This window comes from Mobula birostris, chromosome 19, assembly GCF_030028105.1.
Source record: "Mobula birostris isolate sMobBir1 chromosome 19, sMobBir1.hap1, whole genome shotgun sequence".
NCBI lineage: Eukaryota > Metazoa > Chordata > Chondrichthyes > Myliobatiformes > Myliobatidae > Mobula > Mobula birostris.
The window spans coordinates 42,710,104-42,732,000 of NC_092388.1; the positions used below are offsets into that span (position 1 = coordinate 42,710,104).

Consider the following 21,897-nt stretch of genomic DNA (forward strand, 5'->3'; position numbering starts at 1 on the left):
GCTTCACAATAAGGATCTAATATATTTGGCTACTTGTGATACAACAACCCTCTCATCTCAGGAATTAGCTGAGTGAATATAGCTATAGGTTCCTCTCCAGCAGCAGCTTGCTACATCCTTGGTGAGGCTATTGATTGTGAAATAGGTTCAGGTTGGAAAGACAAATTAGTATCTAACCAGGAGCTGTTAAGGTTAATCACATGGGCTGGGGACATTTGGGTTACTTAGAGGGTATTTGCAAGGGAATCAGTATTGTGAGGAGGAAGCATGCTTAAGAAGTGTAGGCGAGGAAATAAGGGAGTCCATTTTCAGAATGGAGTCTGGCTGGGGAAGTCCCATTGTTGTATATACAGCAAGCACTGTCAAAAAGTTGTTCTGAAAATGCCCAGTTAAACAGTAGTATTTTAGGCTGAGGCTAATTTCTTTGTGCTGCACTCTAAAAGAGCATTGCACCATAAAACTCACAATTCAGCACATATCTGGCATGGAAACGCTGTCATCCATAGAGGTGCAATTTACAACTGGAAATGCCACTTTGCAGGCATCCCACCCTGCAAAAACTCATTTCAGGGAGGTAGCACCAACAATTTGCGGGACACTTCTGGGAGAGGTGGGATGTCTGCAATAGAGTAGCTCCTTAGCAGCTAGCCAGCTAGTTTAAATAACGTTAGCTATGCTAATGAACGAATGACACCTGTTAAACTCACCTCAACATGTCTTTCACAGTCTTAACCCACCATGGGCAATAGAAAAGTCACTGTTGCAAACAGTGCAGCGAGCAACACTGTCATTTTTGTTGACCCCTATTAGGCAGGGGTACACCTTAGTGTAGTCTGGGGTGACGTACGTTTTATTTTTTTTGGAACACTCTGCCATGGCGCGCTCTCTCTCTCTTGCTCGCGCTCTCGCTTGCTTTCTCTCTTGTTCTCTCGCGCGCGCTTTCTCGCGCTCTCTCTCTCGCTTGCTTTTTCTCTTGTTTTCACTCTTGTTCTCTCGCGTGCTCTCTCTCTCTCTCTCGCTTGCTTTCTCGCGCTCTTGCTCTCTCGCTTGCTTTCTCTCTCGCTCTCACGCGCGCGCTCTCTCTCGTGGTCGCTCTCGCGCTCTCTCTTGCATTTCTCTCGCTCGCTCTCAAAACAATTGATTTCCGTTATATTGTATATAATTTGCGGGCATCAGGGAGCCACTATTCATATGCGGGAAACTCCCGGAACTTCTGGGAGAGATGGGATGTCTGACTTTGGGCTGCTGCCAAGTGATGATTCTGCCCAGCAATGATCATTGTTACAGGCCATCCTGGGGAAAATAGATCCCCTTGAGTGTTACGCTAAAAGTGAAAAGCATCTGAATTTCTACACCTTGAGGTATGGGAATGGTCTATTTCAATGCTCATGTAGGTTGTTTCTGTTCAGCATACCTTTGGAATGATTGCGTAGAAACGAGTGGTGAGACTCATTTATTGCTGCTGTGTTTACTGATCTCCTGATGCCTTTGCTTAATAAACGAAATGCAATGCTGTAGTTCATAACTAATCCAGTTGGCCTTCTGATTTCCCAGTGTCAATATACCAAAAGTGGATGATATCTTTGAGATATTCATGCACATGTACTTTAGCATACAAAATATTTAAGTTAATGATTTGGCCTTCCTCTATTAGATGTGCTGTTTGCACTCTTCTATGGTGGAATTGATCGAATTTGTGTAAAGTTAAAATTACAAAAACTTCACATTTTCTCAAACACTTTTTTTTCTTTGTTGCATACCAAGCCATTAGTACTGGCATTAAAAAATAATGTTTTGACTGATTAAATAAAACCAATTTTAAGTAACTTACATTTCCCCTTCCTACTGTAATCATTGTGCAATTTCCAATCTTAATATAGAGTTCTGCAAAATATATTTAACTAAGTTAATTGGAGCTTTTTTCCTTCCTGTTTTACTGCCTGTGTGAAACTTCCTGATATGGCTGAGTGCTCAGCCAGCTTGATAACTTAGCAGTTGTATGATTAGGGATTGTACAGGTGGTATTAGAAAAGGGGAAATCAGTGACACAGAAATTACTGGATCTTTGCGGGATACTTTCTTCAGAAGCTTTGCTTCTGACTAGAGAACCTGAACCATTGAATTTCAAGTTATGATGTTAGAAACAACCAAAGGGCGTTTTTCCCTGCTATAAATTACATGGAGGTGCATGGGATTGTGGTGCAGTCAAAGCATGGTAAAATATAAAACATATCACCTTCAGTAAGTGATTAATTCTTCAGATAGCTTTTTTTTTTGTCGTGGTTGGAGAGGGAAGGATTGTTGACCCAACACAAGGGTGGCCCATTCTGACAGAATCAACAGTGTAATGTAATTTATTTAGTTAATGAAAGGAAGGTCTGCTATATTTTTTGTCGTAATTTGGGAGGGAAGAAGCCATTTCACATTGCTGCTTTTATCTTGTCTTTTGGTATCCTTTGCTGCTTGTCAGAATATTGTTTACACTGTAATATCAGAACAAGTTGATTTATGTCAGAGAGACTTCTACAAAAACCAACATTTCTAAATTTAGTTCATGACCAACAGAAAAGCAAGCTTGCTGAAGGCTAAGGCCATATGGCAGATATCAAAATTACCAGGGAAAAGTAATCAAGGAAACCTGGAATGCTGCTTTTTCTTTTTCAAGGACTAGAATATAAGGGTTGAAGCAGGGTTGGTGTTGAAGTTGTGCTCCAAAACTCTGCTATACAAAACACTGGTTGGAGAACAACTGGAGAGCTGTGAGTTGGTTTGGGTACCAGGTCTTAGGCGGGATAGTGTAGATTTCTGCACCATGTATGCAGTAATGAGGTTACACAAATTATGGTTCAAGTGGATGGAAAAGGGAAGTTGATTGACAGGACTGGACAGAGTAGGTAGAGGAAAGGTATTAACGATGGTGGGTAAGTCCAGACCAGGGGGCCACAGCCTCTGAATATTGTAAGCCATTGAATACTGAGATGAGCATGTACCCAAAGAGTGGTGAAACTGTGGAATTCTCTAGCACAAATAGCAGTCAAGGCCAAATCATTCGATATATTCTAGAAGTAATTTATTTGTATCACAAGTGGTTAAAAATGTGGGGAGAATACTGTAACCAAGTGTTGAACTTGAATGACCTATGATGATTATATTGAAAGGTGGAAGAGGTTTGAAGAGCCAAATAGCTTATTGCAGCACTTCCTGTTTACTTGTGTGTTTGGATATGCAGTAGAATCTACTGTAAAGAACATTACACTTGTGCAGGGTAGGTCACTTGACTCTTCAAGCATGCCTCATGCTCTGTTTCTATGTCAGTTCTCCATAGCTCTCAATTCCCTGATATTTCAGAATTTATCTGCATTTTTAAATACCCCCAGTGATGTAGGCTCCACAACCTGCCGAAATAGAGAATTCTGGAAATTCATCATCTTCTGTGACAAGTTCCTAGGCACATTTGAATGTTCAAATGAACATTCCTTAATCTTGTAACTATGCCCTCTTGCTCAAGATTCTCCAACAAATGAAAACATCTTGATATTTAGCCTGCAATATTATTCTGACATCCTGACTAATATACAGTTGAGAGTCTTGTATGTTTTAATTAACTCACCTCTCATTTTCCTAAACTCCTAAAATATAGATCTAATTACTTTAGTCACCCTTTCATCCCAGTAGTTAATCCATTGAATCTCTTTTGAACTAGCTACAATATCAGTTTATCGTGAGGCCACACCAGTACACTGTGCAATTGTAGCAATATTGCTTAAGAATATTTCCTATCTCTAAATTCCAGTCCTCTTGTGCTAAATACTAGTATACCATTTGCCTTTCTAACTGCTTGCCACACCTGCCCACTATCTTTTGCAAACTAGGCACAAGATCACCTGGATTCGTCTGTCCTTCACTCAACTAATTTTTCTATAGCTCAATTATAGTTTTTTTAGATTTCTCTTACCAAAGTGTATGTCCGCAACTTTCCCAGATTAATTTCCATTTCCCAGTTTTCATCCAATCACTCAATCAATATATCCTTTTTGAAACATGCCTTCCCACCTGTTTTCATATCACGGGAATCGTTGAATCCCTTGCCCTCTGGCTTCTCCCCCAGATCATTAATGTAATTCTTAAACAATTGAGGGCCAAGAATTGAGCATTATGACATTCCACATCTACTGGCTTGGAAAGGCCTGTTTATTCTGACATCCTGACTAATATGCAATAGCCATTCTTCAATCCATGGAAAAACGGTTCCCCAACTACCTTGTGCTCATGTGCATTAACCTTTTATGAAGCACCTTGTCAAATGATTTACAAAAATCCAAATATTCTACATACACAGGTACTTCTGGTTACTCAGCTTTTTACATCCTTGAAAAACTGGCAGATGTGTCAAACATGGTTTACTTTTCACAATTTAAAAAAAAATGAGCCTTTGAAGAAATCTGTGAAAAGAAATTTCTACGTGTCATAAAAGCTTGGAACTTTCCGTGCAAAGTCATTGATGCTAGGTCAATAATTAAATGTTGATATTGACGGATATAGGACGAAAGTGTAGTAGGGCCAGAGAACAGCCATTGTTTTATTTAGCTTGTTGAGCTAAATGACCTATTCATGTTTTTATACCAAGTCAAGTTTATTGTCATTCGTACAAGTAAAGTGAGGTACAGGTACAATGAAAAACTTGCTTGCAGTAACAATGCAGATACATTGATTCAGAGAACACACAGAGCACAAGTTGCACATAAATTACACAAAACAGTGAAGAAAAAGCTTGCAGTCACCTCTGACTTGATGACCTTTAGATATTTCACCTCTCAAGGGTCTACTGCTTTGTTATAAGTACAGCAAAATGTTTTACTTTTCTTTTGTGGTTTGCCAGTCATAATCAGCAGATTTTGAACTGTATTCTGTTATTAAAAGCACACGAGAAAGTTGCACAACAAAGAAAATCTGCCAAATTCTGAAATAACTTCAAAAGCAGAAAGCTCCTTTGGTAGATAACTTCAGCCTGTCATCAACAAGTCTGTTGTGGAAAAAATCACATGTATTAACATATATCATGCTTGTAATGGGGCCTCGAGGAGTGGTGGAGAGCAGCCAACAGTCTGGGTTTAATGTTATTGAAGACATTTCTTGCTGTTTCTGGTGGTTCCTGTAGGTGTAATTAGCTCACCCATAATACTGTGAGAGAAACACTTCTTCTCAAGCTTGAGTACAGTACAGCAATAGAGTGTGTGAATATCACATGCAGTTCCTTACATAGCTTCATAAAGAAAGACATGAATCAGAAGAAAACAAGCACAAGAACTACTCATTCATCGCATTTACCAGGCTATTCCTCCCTTGGTTTGCAATCTTTCCCTTGAATTATTTATGCAATTACACCCCTTTTTTGACCGGTGTACTCCAAAATATAATTCCATGCTTTGCCAAGGAATCGGCCTTTTATCATTTAGCTTTAATCCGTGTCCTATAGTTGTGAGTCCATTTCCCATTTGATAATAAATAAAGGTCTGAGATTCTGAAATTGTGACAATATCCTAAAAGTTCCTTCCAACATGTTCTCAAATACTCCAATTGCTTTGTTAACATATACTGTACCATGACCTAGAGTAGAGGTGACAGAACAGGAATGTGGAGTCTTAAGATTGAATCATTTCCTGTCAGGTTCCTGGTGTTTCCTTAAAATACAATGAGCTCCAAGCTGGCATTAGAAACTGTTCCTCCTGATTTATTTTGCCTAAAGTTTTTGTGGTTTGAATCCCTCTGTTAAACCATTTACAGGTTTCCCCCACCATCCGAAGGTAGAGTGTTCCTGTGAAACGGTTCGTAAGCCGGAACGTCGTAAAGTGAAGAAGCAATTACCATTTATTTATATGGGAAAAATTTGTGAGCATTCGCAGACACAAAAAATAACCTACCAAATCACACCAAATAACACATAAAACCTAAAATAATGGTAACATATGGTAAAAGCAGGAATGATATGATAAATACACAGCCTATATAAAGCAGAAATTCTTTTCTGTAATCATTGCACTGTCCACCGTAGCGAAATCTCATGTAAGCACTCTCGGCAGGAACACTCGGCGCAAGCGCTCTCAGCGGAAACACTCTCTCCAGTAACCTTTAAGCTATGAAGTTGCCAAATCATACCAAATAACACATAAAAATACACAGCCTATATAAAGCCTATACACAACCTATATAAAGTAGAAATAATGTATGTACAGTGTAGTATCACTTACTGGAATCGGGAAGACAACGAGCACACTGATGATGGTGTGTTAGGCTGAGTCATCAGAGGTTGGGGTGGTGGGACACTGGGGTGTCATCTCATCGTTGTCTGTTTCCATCAGGGCAGGCGGGTCATCTTCTATGTCTGCCTGCCTCGATGTTGAAGGTCGAGGTTCGTCGTCTGCTGTGGCTGATGTGGAAGGCTTGAAAAATGACAGTATGCTTGACTGCTAGCCTCACGCATTTTTCTATCATACAGTTCTTTGTAAGCACTCAAACCACCCTGCAAATATGCCCTAAACCTACTTACCCTTTCAAAATTAAAGTCGTACTTTTCTGCAATCATTGCAGCGAAAATCTCATGCAGTTGCTTCACGTTCAGTTCCTGGACGACTTCACTTTCGGTCCGTTGCTATTGCTTTCGGTTTCAATTGTTATCCTCTCCTCTTCCAATTGCATTAGCGCTTCATCTATCAGTTCTTGGTCATGGGATGCCAAAACCTCTTCAATATCATCTTCATCAACTTCCACAAACTAACTTTGCCCTTACTTCATTCACCATGATCGAAACGCTTAATTGTGTCTAGTTTTACGCTAAGTGTAACATCCTTACAAGCTCCTTTAGGCTTTTCCAATGCCTTAGAACTCATCTTGCTAATGGATGCTCAAAATAAATCGACATAAAGCACAGATGCTCACAGGCACGTGTTTAAGCAATGCCGGCTAGAATGCAGTTCCATGGGAGGAGCTTGGCTGCTCAGGGCACGGGCTGCCTTTTTTCGTAACCGTGAAAACACCTGTTAGCGAAAACAGGTAACTAATGTAGGTCTTTCGTAATAGCGAGGTGTCATAAAGCGAACATTTGAAAAGCAGGGGACACCTGTTATCCCCTCTAAGGAAAGCAATCATTTTTCTGTTCTCTCTGCATAACCCTGATGGTGCATTCCATGATCCTTGGAATTTTAAAGCTACTCTTGGTATTTTATGATTGATATTTTGAAGGAAAATGTCTTTTGTGGATATGGAAAAGCAGTAATGCATTCTGAACACATTTATTTACAGTGCCCCATGAAGCATAACTTCCAGCTATACTGTACAAAATTCATTAACAGTTTGGATGGAATTGCAATAAGTTCTAAGTTTTATCAATGAATTGTATGTCGTCTAATGAGTATGCATTACTGTGGGCAGGCAATAATGTGTGGAAAGCAAATATCTTATACCACCTCTCTTAAAGCTCTAATAGTAATTAACTGAAAGATTATAACCACTAGCTAAATTCTTATTTTAGATTCTACTCTCAGTGTCCCTCTAATAGGGTTTACTTTTAGCTTAATCAGTAGTGAATCATGCATGACGGCTAATCTGCAATATGTTCTACAATGTAATCTTCATGGTCAATTTTGTTTTTTTTTACAACAAAATTTATGATAAAGAATACATTTGGTCAATGTATAATTCAGGTACAGTATTAAAACAAAAATAGCCTGTTCAATATATTGGTATGAAAAGGTTGACTGTTTCATCGTAGTAAGATGATGTTTTATTAAAGCCAGGCACTTTATGCTATGCCACGGTAAGCAAGTTTATCTAAGGATGTGCCCATGGCTGTGTTTATTTTTCTGCTGGCAAGTTACAGTTGAATTTCCAAGTTAAATTTTCTGAACAAATATCAACAGTTGGGGTATGGCAAATATGCCAAACTCCCCATGAGTTGCTCTTCAAGTATGAAAATTCAAATTTAAATGCAACCATCTGTATCAGATATAACATTACATACTTCCTTGATTTTGCTATAAGTTTTACTAATAATACAGAGTACTCAAATGAAGATAAATCTAATTTTCCCCTTAATTTTTTTTGTCACTGTGCGCCTTCTACATATTCTGTTCAACCAGCAGTGGTATAATAATTGAAATAGCTCCTCACTTGCAGATTCTTAAATGTACTGAATAAATTTAAATAAAACAGTAGGTAGACAATTCTGTGTCCTGTGGTGTCAGGAAATCCTACTGTAAAGAATCCATTCCCATTCTGACATGTCTATCCACGGCCTCCTCTACTGTAAAGAACCCATTCCCATTCTGACATGTCTATCCACGGCCTCCTCTACTGTAAAGAACCCATTCCCATTCTGACATGTCTATCCACGGCCTCCTCTACTGTAAAGAACCCATTCCCATTCTGACATGTCTATCCATGGCCTCCTCTACTGTAAAGAACCCATTCCCATTCTGACATGTCTATCCACGGCCTCCTCTACTGTAAAGAACCCATTCCCATTCTGACATGTCTATCCACGGCCTCCTCTACTGTAAAGATGAAGCCACACTCAGGTTGGAGGAACAACACCTTATATTCTGTCTGGGTAGCCTCCAACCTGATGGCATGAACATCGACTTCTCTAACTTCCGCTAGGCCCCACCTCCCCCTTGTACCCCATCTGTTACTTATTTTTATGCACACATTCTTTCTCTCACTCTCCTTTTTCTCCCTCTGTCCCTCTGAATATACCTCTTGCCCATCCTCTGGGTCCCCCCCACCCTTGTCTTTCTTCCCGGACCTCCTGTCCCATGATCCTCTCGTATCCCCTTTTGCCTATCACCTGTCCAGCTCTTGGCTCCATCCCTCCCCCTCCTGTCATCTCCTATCATTTTGGATCTCCCCCTCCCCCTCCAACTTTCAAATCCCTTACTCACTCTTCCTTCAGTTAGTCCTGACGAAGGGTCTCGGCCTGAAACGTCGACTGTACCTCTTCCTAGAGATGCTGCCTGGCCTGCTGTGTTCACCAGCAACTTTGATGTGTGTTGCTTGAATTTCCAGCATGTGCAGAATTCTTGTTGTTTGAAATTTGAAGAGATCCTTTGAGTGAGTACTATTGCAGAAAACTTGAAAATCAAGCTCTGCAGTTTGAGTACATAGCAGGGGTTATGGTCGGAGATGAATTCAGGCAGAGAGATTAGCTGGCGACTGTAAACAAAAAATCCCAGGGACCCAGCTATATTGTATTTACTTGAGTAATTCCCTAAACAGCCAGCATTTGATTTATAGAACGTAAAACATTACTGCACAGTACCAGCTTTTCAGCTCACGATGTTGCGCTGCCTTTTAACCTGCTTTAAGATCAATCTAATGCTTCCCTCCTTCATAACTTTCATTTTTTTATCCTCCATTTGCCTAAGAAGAGTTTTCTTAAATGCAGCTAATGTATCTGCCTTTACAACCACTCTTGAGAGGGTGTTCCATGCACCCCCCACTCTCCGTGTTTTTTTTAAAAGACTTGCTTCTGACACCTCCCCTATACTTTCCTCCAATCACCTTAAAATTATTATCCCTTTCCACTCTGGGAAGAGTTGCTGGCTATCCACATTTGTGTCCATATTCTGCCCGTTTCTGGTATCACAAAGGAACCTCCACCATTCTGTTGTTTGTTGTGGTGCCATGAGAACTTTTGCATCTTTTTATAGGGGCATTTGGTACATTGGTTCAACATCTTATTCAATAGACTCTATTCCAGCAGTGCAGCAGTGGTCAAGTGTCAACTCACATATCGCACTTTCACTTTCATCTACAGCGTGTGATTCACCTTCTGATTTACGTCTGCCTTATTAATCTAAGGTTGAGTTGGATGTACTTGTAATCCTTTCTCTGTGGTAAATTGTTATTTTATCAGACTGACTGGACATTTAAGGTTTTTGCTGATGTAGCTTTCCCTTAAGTCTCACATCATCAAAAAAAATCCTATTGTTTATAAATGACTAGGCAGCGGTGGGAAAACAAGTGAAGTTTTCAAAAATAACTTGAAACGTTTCCAGGAAAATTCCAGCTGTAAACAATTTACCAGCTCAAGTCATTTGTTGAAATTAAACATGGCGTTACTGGCTTGGTGAGTGTGAGAGTCTGCTCTGTGCTTCCAGCTCTGCTGGACTCAGACTTGCGCCCCCCTCCCCCCCATTATTATGGATCTGGGTGGGGGAGGTGAGAAGAAATGATGTGCACAATTGCTACATTCTCACAGGAAATGCCTGCGGTCTCACGACAGCCAGCAAATACATCCCCATCCATCCCACTGGTCTCCAGAAATGTTTCTGCGAGAGGTCCAAAAGTTCATAATCTGGAGGTATAAGGTGAAACCAAATATTTAAATAATGACCAGTGAGAAAAGCCCATATTTGGGCTTGAACGATCAGGCAATCATCATAGCCTTCACCAATGACTCCTTGCTAAAAAGATGTTTTGAATTGCTGTGTACCTCACAGAAAACAAGGATCTTAATTCAGGGTATTTTTGTGTGTAATTTCCCTCATTGTTGCCAATTTTGTCTTCACTATCATCTGTTCTGTTATTTTATTACCATTTCCCCACTATTTCCCCCCCTTTGTTCTACCTCTTGTACCCCAGTGATGTGGCCAGCTGAAAAATTCCAGCATTTCAATTTTGCTGTCACTTCCATTTTTCAGTTTTTTATCTCTGAAGTTGTCTGAGCCAGTATAATAGATTTAAATACTAGAGTGACATAGAGGGATGCCAGAACTGATGAAAGTGAACGTAATACATGATTAAGAAAATGGAATGATGAAACAGGACACTGAAAACTTGACCATGAGTTGGATTCTTTATTTTGCTCATTTTTTTTTCTTGCTGGATACGACCTTTCTTACGGATATCGGTGGCCTTTCCAATCTAATTTACTTTGTTGGACCCCTTCAACTTTAGTGGCTCCACATTTTTGTGAGAAAAAATAACTACTTAATATTGACATAAGGCTACTACATTGCTTATAAATGCTTCATTTCCTCCTGCAGCTTTTAGCAATTGCCAGTTTAATCTTTTCTTCTTTGTTCCCTTTTTTATCTGCTTAATTACATCAATTTTTCCATGTTGTTGTCTTATTTGCAATTGACTCTGTGTATTTAATATTTTAGTAATATTTGAATAGTCTTGTATATATACACATATTGTTTGATTCAGTACTCTTCATGTAAATAATTCTTACGGGTTATATATATAAAATACATGAATTCCGTCATCACGTGAAACGTGCTCACCCCACTTGGAGTAAGTCACAAAGTTAGGCTCACATTTTGGATTCTTCCTTTGAATTTCTTTCCTTTGAATTAGTTTAAGGTTTTGAAGTTACAAAACATAACATTGGTGATGAGGTATTTTTAAAATGAACCTGAGACAGGTATCGTCCTTTTGAACCACAGTAAGGAACAGTGAATAAAAAAATGCAGCCCATCACATACAAAGACAGTCGACTTTAAAAAAAAAAGAAGCGCAATGTGTGTTCATCAGTAGGGAAGACATGATTTGGGTTTTTAAAAGAGTCAGAAGATAGAAGAATTCACAGGTTCATAAAGAGTAATAATCATAAAGCAGAAATGGCTGACTACATTGGAAAGATTGGCATGTTTGATTCCACAAGAGACAACTAGCTCATATATGCTGAGTTAATTGAACAATATTTTGAAGCAAATGAAATAGCCAATGAGAAACAAGCACCGATTATGCTGAGCACATACAGTTTACTTCAAAGTTTGACTGCTCTAACCAAATCAGCAGAAATGAGTTTTGCTGATACTACGAAAGTAACGCAGGAACATTTAGAACCAAAGCCATTGTTGATTGCAGAACTCTTTGGGTTTCATAAGCGGAATCAGAAGGAAGAGGGGCCCATTTTGGTTTATGTGCCTGAATTGAAGAGGTTTTCTAAGCGTTGTCAGTTCAGTAATGGGCTTAATGATGCACTGAGAGATCGTTTTGTTTGTGGAATGCTACAAGAAAGTAGTCAAAATGGCTTGTAACTGAAGCACAACTTGCATTGAAAAGAGCAGTTGAAAGAACTGTGTCAATGGAAACAGCAGACAGACTCAATTGAGTTGCAGTCAGGAATGAAAGTGAACGTGAACAAAATGGCAAAGTTGAAACAGTAACCAGCCTAGCCGAACGAATTTGGTTTATTGTTGTGGCAGTGGCTCACATCCACCAGACCAATGCAGGTTTAAAGAAAAAACAAAGAGCTTGTAGGGCAGACAAAATAAATGGACTGCACAGAGAAGAGAAAGAGTTAAAAGGCAAAGTGGTAGTTTCAAAAATAGCATTAATCTGCATGCTATTGATGGAAAAAAAACTGATAATGATGAGAGTGACACAGGACTGTGTTGCCTTGAGAACTGAATGGCAAGTTAATTAAAATGGAATTGGATACTGGCTCAGCTGTATCAGCATTCCACAAAGTGAGTTTGAATGGCATTTCAAAAATACTAAACTGAAGCCTGCGGATATTCAACTAAGAACTTGTACTGGAGAAAAGATAACTCCTGTGGGAATGACGTTCAGAACAGTGAAATACAACCAAAAAACCAGATTGGGCTTGTGTAGTAAAAACAGGAGGACTAGCATTGTGAGGGTGTGATTGGCTGAGACAACTACAACTTGATTGGAGAACCATCCATTATTTGCATACCACATCCCTGATAGGTGGACGTGGAGAGAATGTTTCCTGTGGTGGGCGTATCCTGAACTAGATGGCACAGCCTCAAAATTGAGGGGCAACCTTTTAGAACAGAGGTAAGCAGGAGATTTTAGTAGTAAGAATATTTAGAGTAGTGAATTTGTGGAATACTCTGCCACAGACTGCAGTGGAGGCCAAGTCTGTGGGTATATTTAAAGCGGAAGTTGATAATTTCTTGATCAGTCAGGGCATCAAGGTATATGGTGAGAAGGCAGGTGTATGGGGTTGAGTGGGATCTGGAATCAGCCATGATGGAATGGCGGAGCAGACTTGATGGGCTGAATGGCCTAATTCTGCTCCTATGTCTTATGGTCTTATCTCCTGCAACAGAGTCAACTGAAAATATATTAAGAAAGGCACTGGATTATGCTACAACTGTCTCCATGTTGTATGCCATGAACCATTGCCCAACAGAGGGCAAACAGGTGTTGGTGCCTCTGGTTGGTAAGTATATTGGACCAAGGAAGGACCATGCTGCTCAGATGGAGCATAAAACTAAAGGAGTGGTCTGAATACAACAGTTTTTTGAAGGCAACATATTTGAGAGAGCTTCCGATATGTTAATCAGGTAGTCATGTGTAAAATGTGACTTGGTTTTAAGCTGGGAAAGGGTTTAAGGAGTCTCAGAAATGTTGTAAGCATTAGGCTTTTGTGACTATAAAGAACCAGAATATACTCTGTGTGCACTAAAGTTATTGCATGAATTTCAAGTGGGAAACAAAAATCTGCTTGTAAAAGTAATTGCCAAGACCAGAGCCCAGTTGGATGAATGGAAGGAAGGCCAAAAAGAAAGGAGTCAATGGAGATACGAAAGATTCAAGATGATGTTGTGGTTGAGGAAACCAAGAAGAGAGGTCAGTTCATAAATGGATCAATAGAAGGATTAATAAGAGAATACTCCAGGGAACGAAATGGACTTTCCCAAGGCCAAGATGCACAAACCAGCAGGAGGAAAAGGAAAGAGCTGTCAGATTCACTTCCCGCAGTCTCTGAGTCAATTCCTACAACCACTGTGGAGGAGGCCCTAGAACCTGAGATTGTTTCACAGCTACAAGTCTCACCTGCCAAGCAGAGTGACCTCCCTTGTCAGGAAAGACGTTATCCCATAAGAATAAGAAATCCTCCACAGCGATTGAATCTTTAAGCCTGTGTGGGACAATTTAAAATTTACTATGCTGTGGATGTCTGTATATGGAAGTTGTATTATATAATGTACTACATATATAGTTGAGATGTATTCTATATTGAGTTGGAGTTTATAGCTAAGCAGGGAGGAGTGTTGTATGTTTAATATTTCAATGTCATCATGCTACCATGTGAAATACGTGCATGCCTCACTTAAACTAAAATGCAAAGTTAGACTCGTATTTCAGACTCCTGTGTCTTCCTTTGAATTGCATTAATGTTTTGAAGTTACAAAACATAACGTCTAACATGGGTGGGTGTTTTCTGCTTCCAGACTGGCCTGATGGTGGCTTGTTATCAGGGGTTCATGGACATTGTTTTCATCTTGGCTCAGTGCCCTCACCTTGATGTCAACTGGCAAGACAAGGAGGAAAACACAGCTCTGATTATTGCAGCACAAGCAGGTAAGAAACAAAATGGTCACTAAACTTGTTAGCTGCAGTTTATTCTATTACATGTGCCTCTGCCCACCACTCCATTTTAAGTTATACCTCACCTTGAAATTCATTTGAGAATGGAACCAATTGCAAATCTGACTTGCCAGATTCTTCCCATGCAGGGTCAAATTTCAGTTTGATGCTTCAGGAAGGTGAGGGGAGATTTTCACACCAATCACCCCTTTACAGCTTGCACTTGGTGACTTATTTCAGTTCTACATTGTTAAAATAATTGCTTCCCCTCTCATAATGAGGGCTGGTACCTGGTCTTTTATTTAAATGATCTATTGGTCAATTGCAGTTGGATGGGGACACCAACCAAATTAGGAATTTTCCATTAGATGTTGTCAAGTAGAATAGATGAGAATTAAAAGCATTTTACTTTTGGAGGAAGTGGCATACAGCAATGACATGAGACATCGAGAACTTAAGGCTGCCAATGCTTGGGTTCACCAGTCCTAAAGCATGCTGAATGCAATTGTAAATAACTGAATGGTTATTCCCTTCATCCTCACGTTTCAGCCCATACAGGGAATAACAAACATAATTTCTTGAAGTACCTTAATAAGTGAGGTAGTAATTATTCTGGAGCGTAGGCTGTTTCACTATGGCACAGAAATGCCTGAAGCAATCAGGAAGAAATCACACATTTTTAGTTACCAGCTTTGGGTTGCAGCAGCAGTGGAGTGTTCTGTGTCCTGCAGCATTGCAATGGTAGAATTACTTCACTCTCAGAGATGCTTTAACTTAGGTGTTCAGGTAGACCACTTTTTGATGATTAATCCCTAACAGACAGAAAGCTTTTTCCCTGTATCTCTATACAGGTGACAATAATAAACCAGTCTAGAAATGTTACTAGTGTTAGAAGAGGAGGATTGTGGTGGTGCATTGAGCATGACCTGGTTTATCATGCTGAATATTGGGGAACTCATTCTTCAAGTCAGTACCCAAATACTCAAATCGCCTATTAACACTGTCATGTACCATAGGTCATTTTGTTTGTGATTTAATCTCTGACATATGAGGACGGTATTTCTTACTCTACCTGGGTAAGTCTATCTTTGCAGCCCTACATTGCTTCAAGTTCACATTAATGTTAAAATTATCATTTTTTTTGAGGATTGAAGACACACTGTCAGGATTAATAGGATGAAAGAGACAGTCTCTTGTACACTTTTAAGATTTGACAACCTCACCCAGTGAGTTGCCTCCATGTAGGACATCCTTCTTTGGACAGGTTACCCTTCCTTAAAGCATGGCGCTTTTTCTCAAAGCGAAGTTTCCTTCCTAAGATACAGGATTGCACTTCTCACCTTGGTATTCTTTCTCCTCGCAGTGTGTCCGCTTTCAAAATCATAAATGCAGTGTGGGATGGCATCCTGTGCTGAGTACCCTTTGTTCTTATAGAGAAGGCATCCTAAGTGCTGGATATCATAATTTGATGCAAATTGTCTATTTCAGTGTAGGACATTCTTCCTCAAACTGGCAGTCTCTTCCTACTTTACGCTCCTTTTATATGATGTGCCCTTAACAATATTGAATCTACTTTTTCAGTATGAAGAACCATTCCCCAGTTCCAGGTACTTATACCTTAATCAGTTGACTAATAATCATTTAGCTATTTGGAATATCACTAGCAGTTCTAATAATTGGATAGATGAGTGGTAATTATGTGACTATTTTATTTCCATCACTTGTAAAACTTAAATGTCTGTGTGTTGCACTGCATAGGAAATGCATAAAGGTGGGCAGGGCATACTGAAGAAATGTTACTGTGACATTGTAAAACACAGATATCAATTAATGGGTGCCTGGCAACACGCTTCAAAATAGTAATTCAATCTGGCAGCTTTGCTGAGATTGAAAACTGCAGAAGCAAAACTCAAGGTTTACAATCATCAGCAGAACCTAAATAGTGATTTCTACTCTCAATCTCACTGCTGGGTGTCTGTCAGTATTTCAGAATTGTACACTAGGATTGCTTGAAAAATGTCAGATTGTAACATTCTGATTTTGCTTTGAGAATGGAACAAAGGAACAGGATTAGACCAGCCAGCCAGCCTGTCATTCAACTCCACTGTGGCTGATCCATATCAACACTTATCCCCTTTCACTCCATATCTCTTATCACTCTTGTCTGAAAATACCTGTCAAGTTTCGTTTTCAATGTTCAATCCATGTATTTTTTTTGCATATTGTAGAGTCATGCTATTATGTTTTCCTTAAAAAGACAAACAAGTTTTGCATCCTGAATAACTTGACACTTCCTCAATACTGACTGCAATGTGAATCCTGATTACGTGTTGAAATCATTGGAAAGATCAGTTATTAGAACAATGGGTTAGACTATCAGTCGGATGCACTATAGGCCTGGTTTTAAGATTAAGTAAAAATTGGCGAGAATCTCTGTGCTGGTCTGTGCCTTGCATCACTAACTCAAGGTACAGGCAACTCCAATTCTGTAGGTTCAATGAATAGTTGGAATCCTGCTTTGGTTTTTGAAGTACCGACAGTAAATGGAAAAAAAAACAGGAACGTTATGATGAATCATAGCAGTTGGTGTAGTTTTGTCACATGAAAGATTTCCTTACATAGTTGCCAAGATAAGATTCCTGCACATAAAGTTCATCATAATGCTTTGCCAATTGTATTATTAGTTGATTAAATGCACTATTAAGGTCCAGATTGCAGATGAAATTCTTTTGAAATAATTAAGTTTGAACTTACTGTAATGTTCTACGTAAATATTTCAAAGCTGCAGCATTCAACTGCAGAATTAATATTGCCATAGAAGACCTGAACTAAATGTGGAGTTTGGCAGTACTGGCAGCAGAGTTTATTAACTGTACAAGGAGTTTACATAGGTAGCTTTTTTCCCTAACTGTTCACCCAAGCATTTTCTTTGAAATATAAAAATAAGACTGTATGAAGGCGGTATCCATTACTAAGGGCTCTCACCATCTGGAATATGTCTTCCTCTTGTTACTACCATTGGGGAGGAGCTACAGCAGTCTGACTGCACACAACTGATGATTCAAACACAGCTTCTTCCCCTCTGCTATCAGATTTTTGAACAGTCTCCGACTCTACCTCATTATTTCTTTTTTTTCATATGCTATTTACTGTACTTATTTTGAAATTTATTATAATTTTAATGTCTTTGCTTTGTACTACTGCAGCAAAACAACAAATTTGATGTCATTATAGGACAGTGATAATAAACCTGATTCTGCCTACTATCATAACCGTGTCCAGTCATTCCCACTGTTCCTGCCACCTGACCATAATCGGTCTTGGTTAGATTTTTACAAGAAGATTAATTGGTATAAAAATACTTGTACAATGTGATATGACACTAAGCTAGGTTACTGTTATTGATGTACCTTCATTCTGTCATCTTGGTCATATTTGTTATTGTACCTCTTAATATCACATCTTTCACTTGGGATCTGTTCTCCAGAACTATGGTAATGAGGCCTCATCTCCTCACTGCATTTAGTAATAAGTTAGAGCGGGTGTGATAAACCCTGGGTTACTGGGAAGTGAGGGAAGAGGTTGCTGCACCTTTGGTGATGATTTGTGTTCTCATTGGTGCCGGGAGTTAGTATTAGAAGATTGGAGAGTGGCAAATATTATTCCTTTGTTCAAGAAAAGTAACAGATTAATCCTGGAATTATAGACCAATGAGTCTAACCTCAGTGATGGGCAAACTATTGGAGAGGATTCTTAAGAGACAGGATTTATGAAAATTTGGAGAAGCATAGACTGTTTAAGGATAGTCAGCATGGCTTTGTGACAGACAGCCCATGCCTCACAAGTTTGATTGAATTATTTCAGGAAGAGACTGGAAAAAATGGATGAATGAAGAGCAGTGGATGTAGCGTGTATAGATTTTAGTAAGCCGTTTGACAAAATTTGGCAAGGTTCATTTGGAAAGTCAGGAGGCATGGGATGCAGGGAAACGTGTGAATTCAGAAATGGCTTGCCCACAGAAGACACTTTTTAATTTGAATGATAGATTTCTTTCTTTCAAAGGCATTTAAGGCTATGTTTTAAAAAAAAATGATCTCCATCGTGAGTACTTTAATCCAATTTGATTGCAGCTTCCTCAATAAATGCAAAAACTATCAATACTTACATCACAGTGGTACAGCTACTATAGTTACTGTGTCACAGTGCCAGTGACCCAGGTACAACTCTGATCTAGGATGCTATCTATGTGCCACTTGAATTATTCTCTCTGACTACGTCCCCTGTTATTTTTGCTAACCTCCCTCACTATCCACTATACCACCCATTTTAGCGTAATCTGCAAGTTGACTAGCCATGCATTTTACGTTCTTATCCAAATCATTGATATAGATGACAAAGAACAAAGAGCCCAGCACTGACCCCTGAGGCACACCATTAGCCACAGACCTCCAGCCTGAGATTCACCTTGTTCTTTCTACCATGAAGGTAATTATGTATCCACTTAGCCAGCTCTCTCTGGATTCTTTGCATTCTCACTTTCCGGAGCAGTCAACCACGTGGAAACTCGTCAAAGGCCTTACTGAATTTCCATAAGACCATAAGACAAAGGAGCAGAAGTCGGCCATTCGGCCCATCGAGTCTGCTCCGCCATTTTATCATGAGCTGATCCATTCTCCCATTTAGTCCCACTGCCCCGCCTTCTCACCATATCCTTTGATGCCCTGGCTACTCAGATACCTATCAACCTCTGCCTTAAATACACCCAATGACTTGGCCTCCACTGCTGCCCGTGGCAACAAATTCCATAGATTCACCACCCTCTGACTAAAAAAATTTCTTTGCATTTCTGTTCTGAATGGGCGCCCTTCAATCTTTAAGTCATGCCCTCTCGTACTAGACTCCCCCATCATGGGAAACAACTTTGCCGCATCCACTCTGTCCATGCCTTTCAACATTCGAAATGTTTCTATGAGGTCTCCCCTCATTCTTCTAAACTCCAAGGAATACAGTCCAAGAGCGGACAAACGTTCCTCATATGTTAACCCTCTCATTCCCAGAATCATTCCTCTCTGTACCCTCCTTTTATGACACAGGAACTACTCCCTCCCTAGTTACATTGTTCCCTTAAAATCACTGCTAAAGTTATCTCATGCCCTCTTCTTGGCTTCCTGATTTTCTTGAGATGATATTTTACATCCTGATGCAGGGTCTCAGTCCAAAACACCATGTTGATTGCTTATTCCTTTTCATAGATGCTGCCTGACTTGTTGGTCCAGCATTTTATGTGTATTACTTCTGTAGGAATTCACTAGATCCTAGCTGACTGCAGCTGACCTATGCCACCACCTTTTTTTTTTCCCCCTGGTCAGTCTCAAAATCCCTGCTCATACAGGGTTCCCTGCTCCAACCAGCCTAAACCTTCAATCTAACAAGAACATGCTGACCTTGAACTCTCACTGCCTTATCTTTAAACCACTTGCCTCTGGTCCCTTTGGCCACAAGCAACTACTCCAATCAACCTCCTTTATTTAGAAATACTCCATGGTAATGGGCCCTTTTAGCCCACAAGCACATGTTGCCTAATTGCACCCAGGTGATCAAGTAACCGAACCAGTGCATCTTTGGAATGTGGGAGGAAAATGGAGCAGCTAGAAGAAACCCATGAGTCATGGATTCCTCCTGTCTCCTCCTGTCAAAATTTGCCTTTCCCCAATTTAGAATTTGAACCTGTGGACAGTCCTGAGCCTTTCCATAACTATTCCAAAAAACTAGAACCGTCGTCGGTGGTCCCAAAGTGCCCTCCAGTTGTCACCTCAGTCACTTTCCCTATCCTACTGCCAAGTGTAGGTTGACCTTTGCCCTCTCCCTAGCAGGGCCCTAGGAAATATTCCTGAATGCACTTAACAAATTCCACAAACTTAACAGTATGCCAGTCCCAGTGTGTGTTAGGAAAGTTAAAATCCCCTATTGTGACAACCCCAATATTCTTATGACCCCGTACAACCTCCTTGCTTATCCTTCTGACTTCTGTTGACTATAGAATAATCCCAAAAATGTTATCTTTCTTTCTTATTTCTCAGCTCCACCCATAAATCCACAGTAGATGATCCTTCAGTAATTTAATCTCTGACTCTTAATCGAAGAGGCAACTTCCCCTTCTCTTTCCTGACTAATGCACCTGTACCCCGGAACATTAAGCTGCCAATCCTGTCTTCCCCTTAGCCATGTTCTGGAGGATGAACAAGTGGCTGAGGAACTGGTGTAGGAGGCAGGGTTTCAGATTTCAGGATCATTGGGACCTCTTCTGGGGCAGGTGGGACCTGTACAAGAGAGACAGGTTACACTTGAACTACAGGGGGACCAATATCCTTTCAAGGAGATTTGTTAGTGTTATTGGGGAGGCTTTAAACTAGATTTGCAGTGGGATGGGAACCAGAGTGCCAGAGCTGACAGTGTGGCTGGGGTGAAAATAAATAATGTTAAAAGTTCAAGCAAATCCGCTAATAGAAAGGTTTTGAGTGGTGGTAAAAATCTTCTGAGGTGTATATATTTCAATGCTAGGAGTATTGCGGGGAAGGCGGATGAGTTGAGGGCGTGGATTGACACGTGGAATTATGACGTTGTAGCAATTAGTGAAACTTGGCTACAAGAGGGGCAGGACTGGCAGCTTAATATTCCAGGGTTCCGATGTTTCAGATGTGATCGAGGCAGAGGAATGAGAGGTGGGGGAGTAGCATTGCTTGTTAGGGAAAATATTACAGCAGTGCTCAGGCAGGACAGATTAGAGGGCTTGTCTACTGAGTCCTTGTGGGTGGAACTGAGAAACAGGAAAGGTATGGCCACATTAGTGGGATTGTATTACAGACCACCCAATAGTCAATGAGAATTGGAAGAGCAAATCTGCAGAGAGATAGCAGGCAACTGCAGGACACATAAAGTTGTGGTTGTAGGGAATTTTAATTTTCCATATATTGATTGGGACTCCCATACTGTTAGGGGTCTAGATGGTTTAGAGTTTGTAAAATGTGTTCAGGAAAGTTTTCTATAGAGGGACCAACTAGAGGGGATGCAAGTGACGGAAGTCTGTGTAGGGGAGCACTTTGGTTCCAGTGATCATAACACCATTAGTTTCAACTTGATCATGGACAAGGATAGATCTGGTTCTAGGGTTGAGATTCTGAACTGGAAGAAGGCCAAATTTGAAGAAATGAGAAAGGATCTAAAAAGCATGGATTGGGACAGGTTGTTCTCTGGCAAAGATGTGATCGGTAGGTGGGAAGCCTTCAAAGGAGAAATTTTGAGAGTGCAGAGTTTGTATGTTCCTGTCAGGATTAAAGGCAAAGTGAATAGGAATAAGGAATCTTGGTTCTCAAGGGATGTTGCAACTCTGATAAAGAAGAAGAGGGAGTTGTATGACATGTATAGGAAATAGGGAGTAAATAAGGTGCTTGAGGAGTATAAGTGCAAGAAAATACTTAAGAAAGAAATCAGGAGGGCTAAAAGAAGACATGAGGTTGCCTTGGCAGTCAAAGTGAAGGATAATCCAAA

The 21,897-nt window shown here is 40.1% G+C and overlaps 1 protein-coding gene across 2 annotated transcripts in view; it reads left to right on the forward strand.

Moving 5' to 3' along the window:
• Positions 1-21,897, forward strand: part of LOC140212555 (ankyrin repeat domain-containing protein 33B-like) — a 56,160-nt gene that overhangs the window by 16,623 nt on the left and 17,640 nt on the right. For both annotated transcript variants that reach the window (XM_072283522.1, XM_072283521.1), the window contains exon 2: positions 14,214-14,343. In XM_072283522.1, coding sequence (XP_072139623.1) covers positions 14,214-14,343 — 130 coding nt within the window. The remainder of the gene's footprint in view (positions 1-14,213; positions 14,344-21,897) is intronic.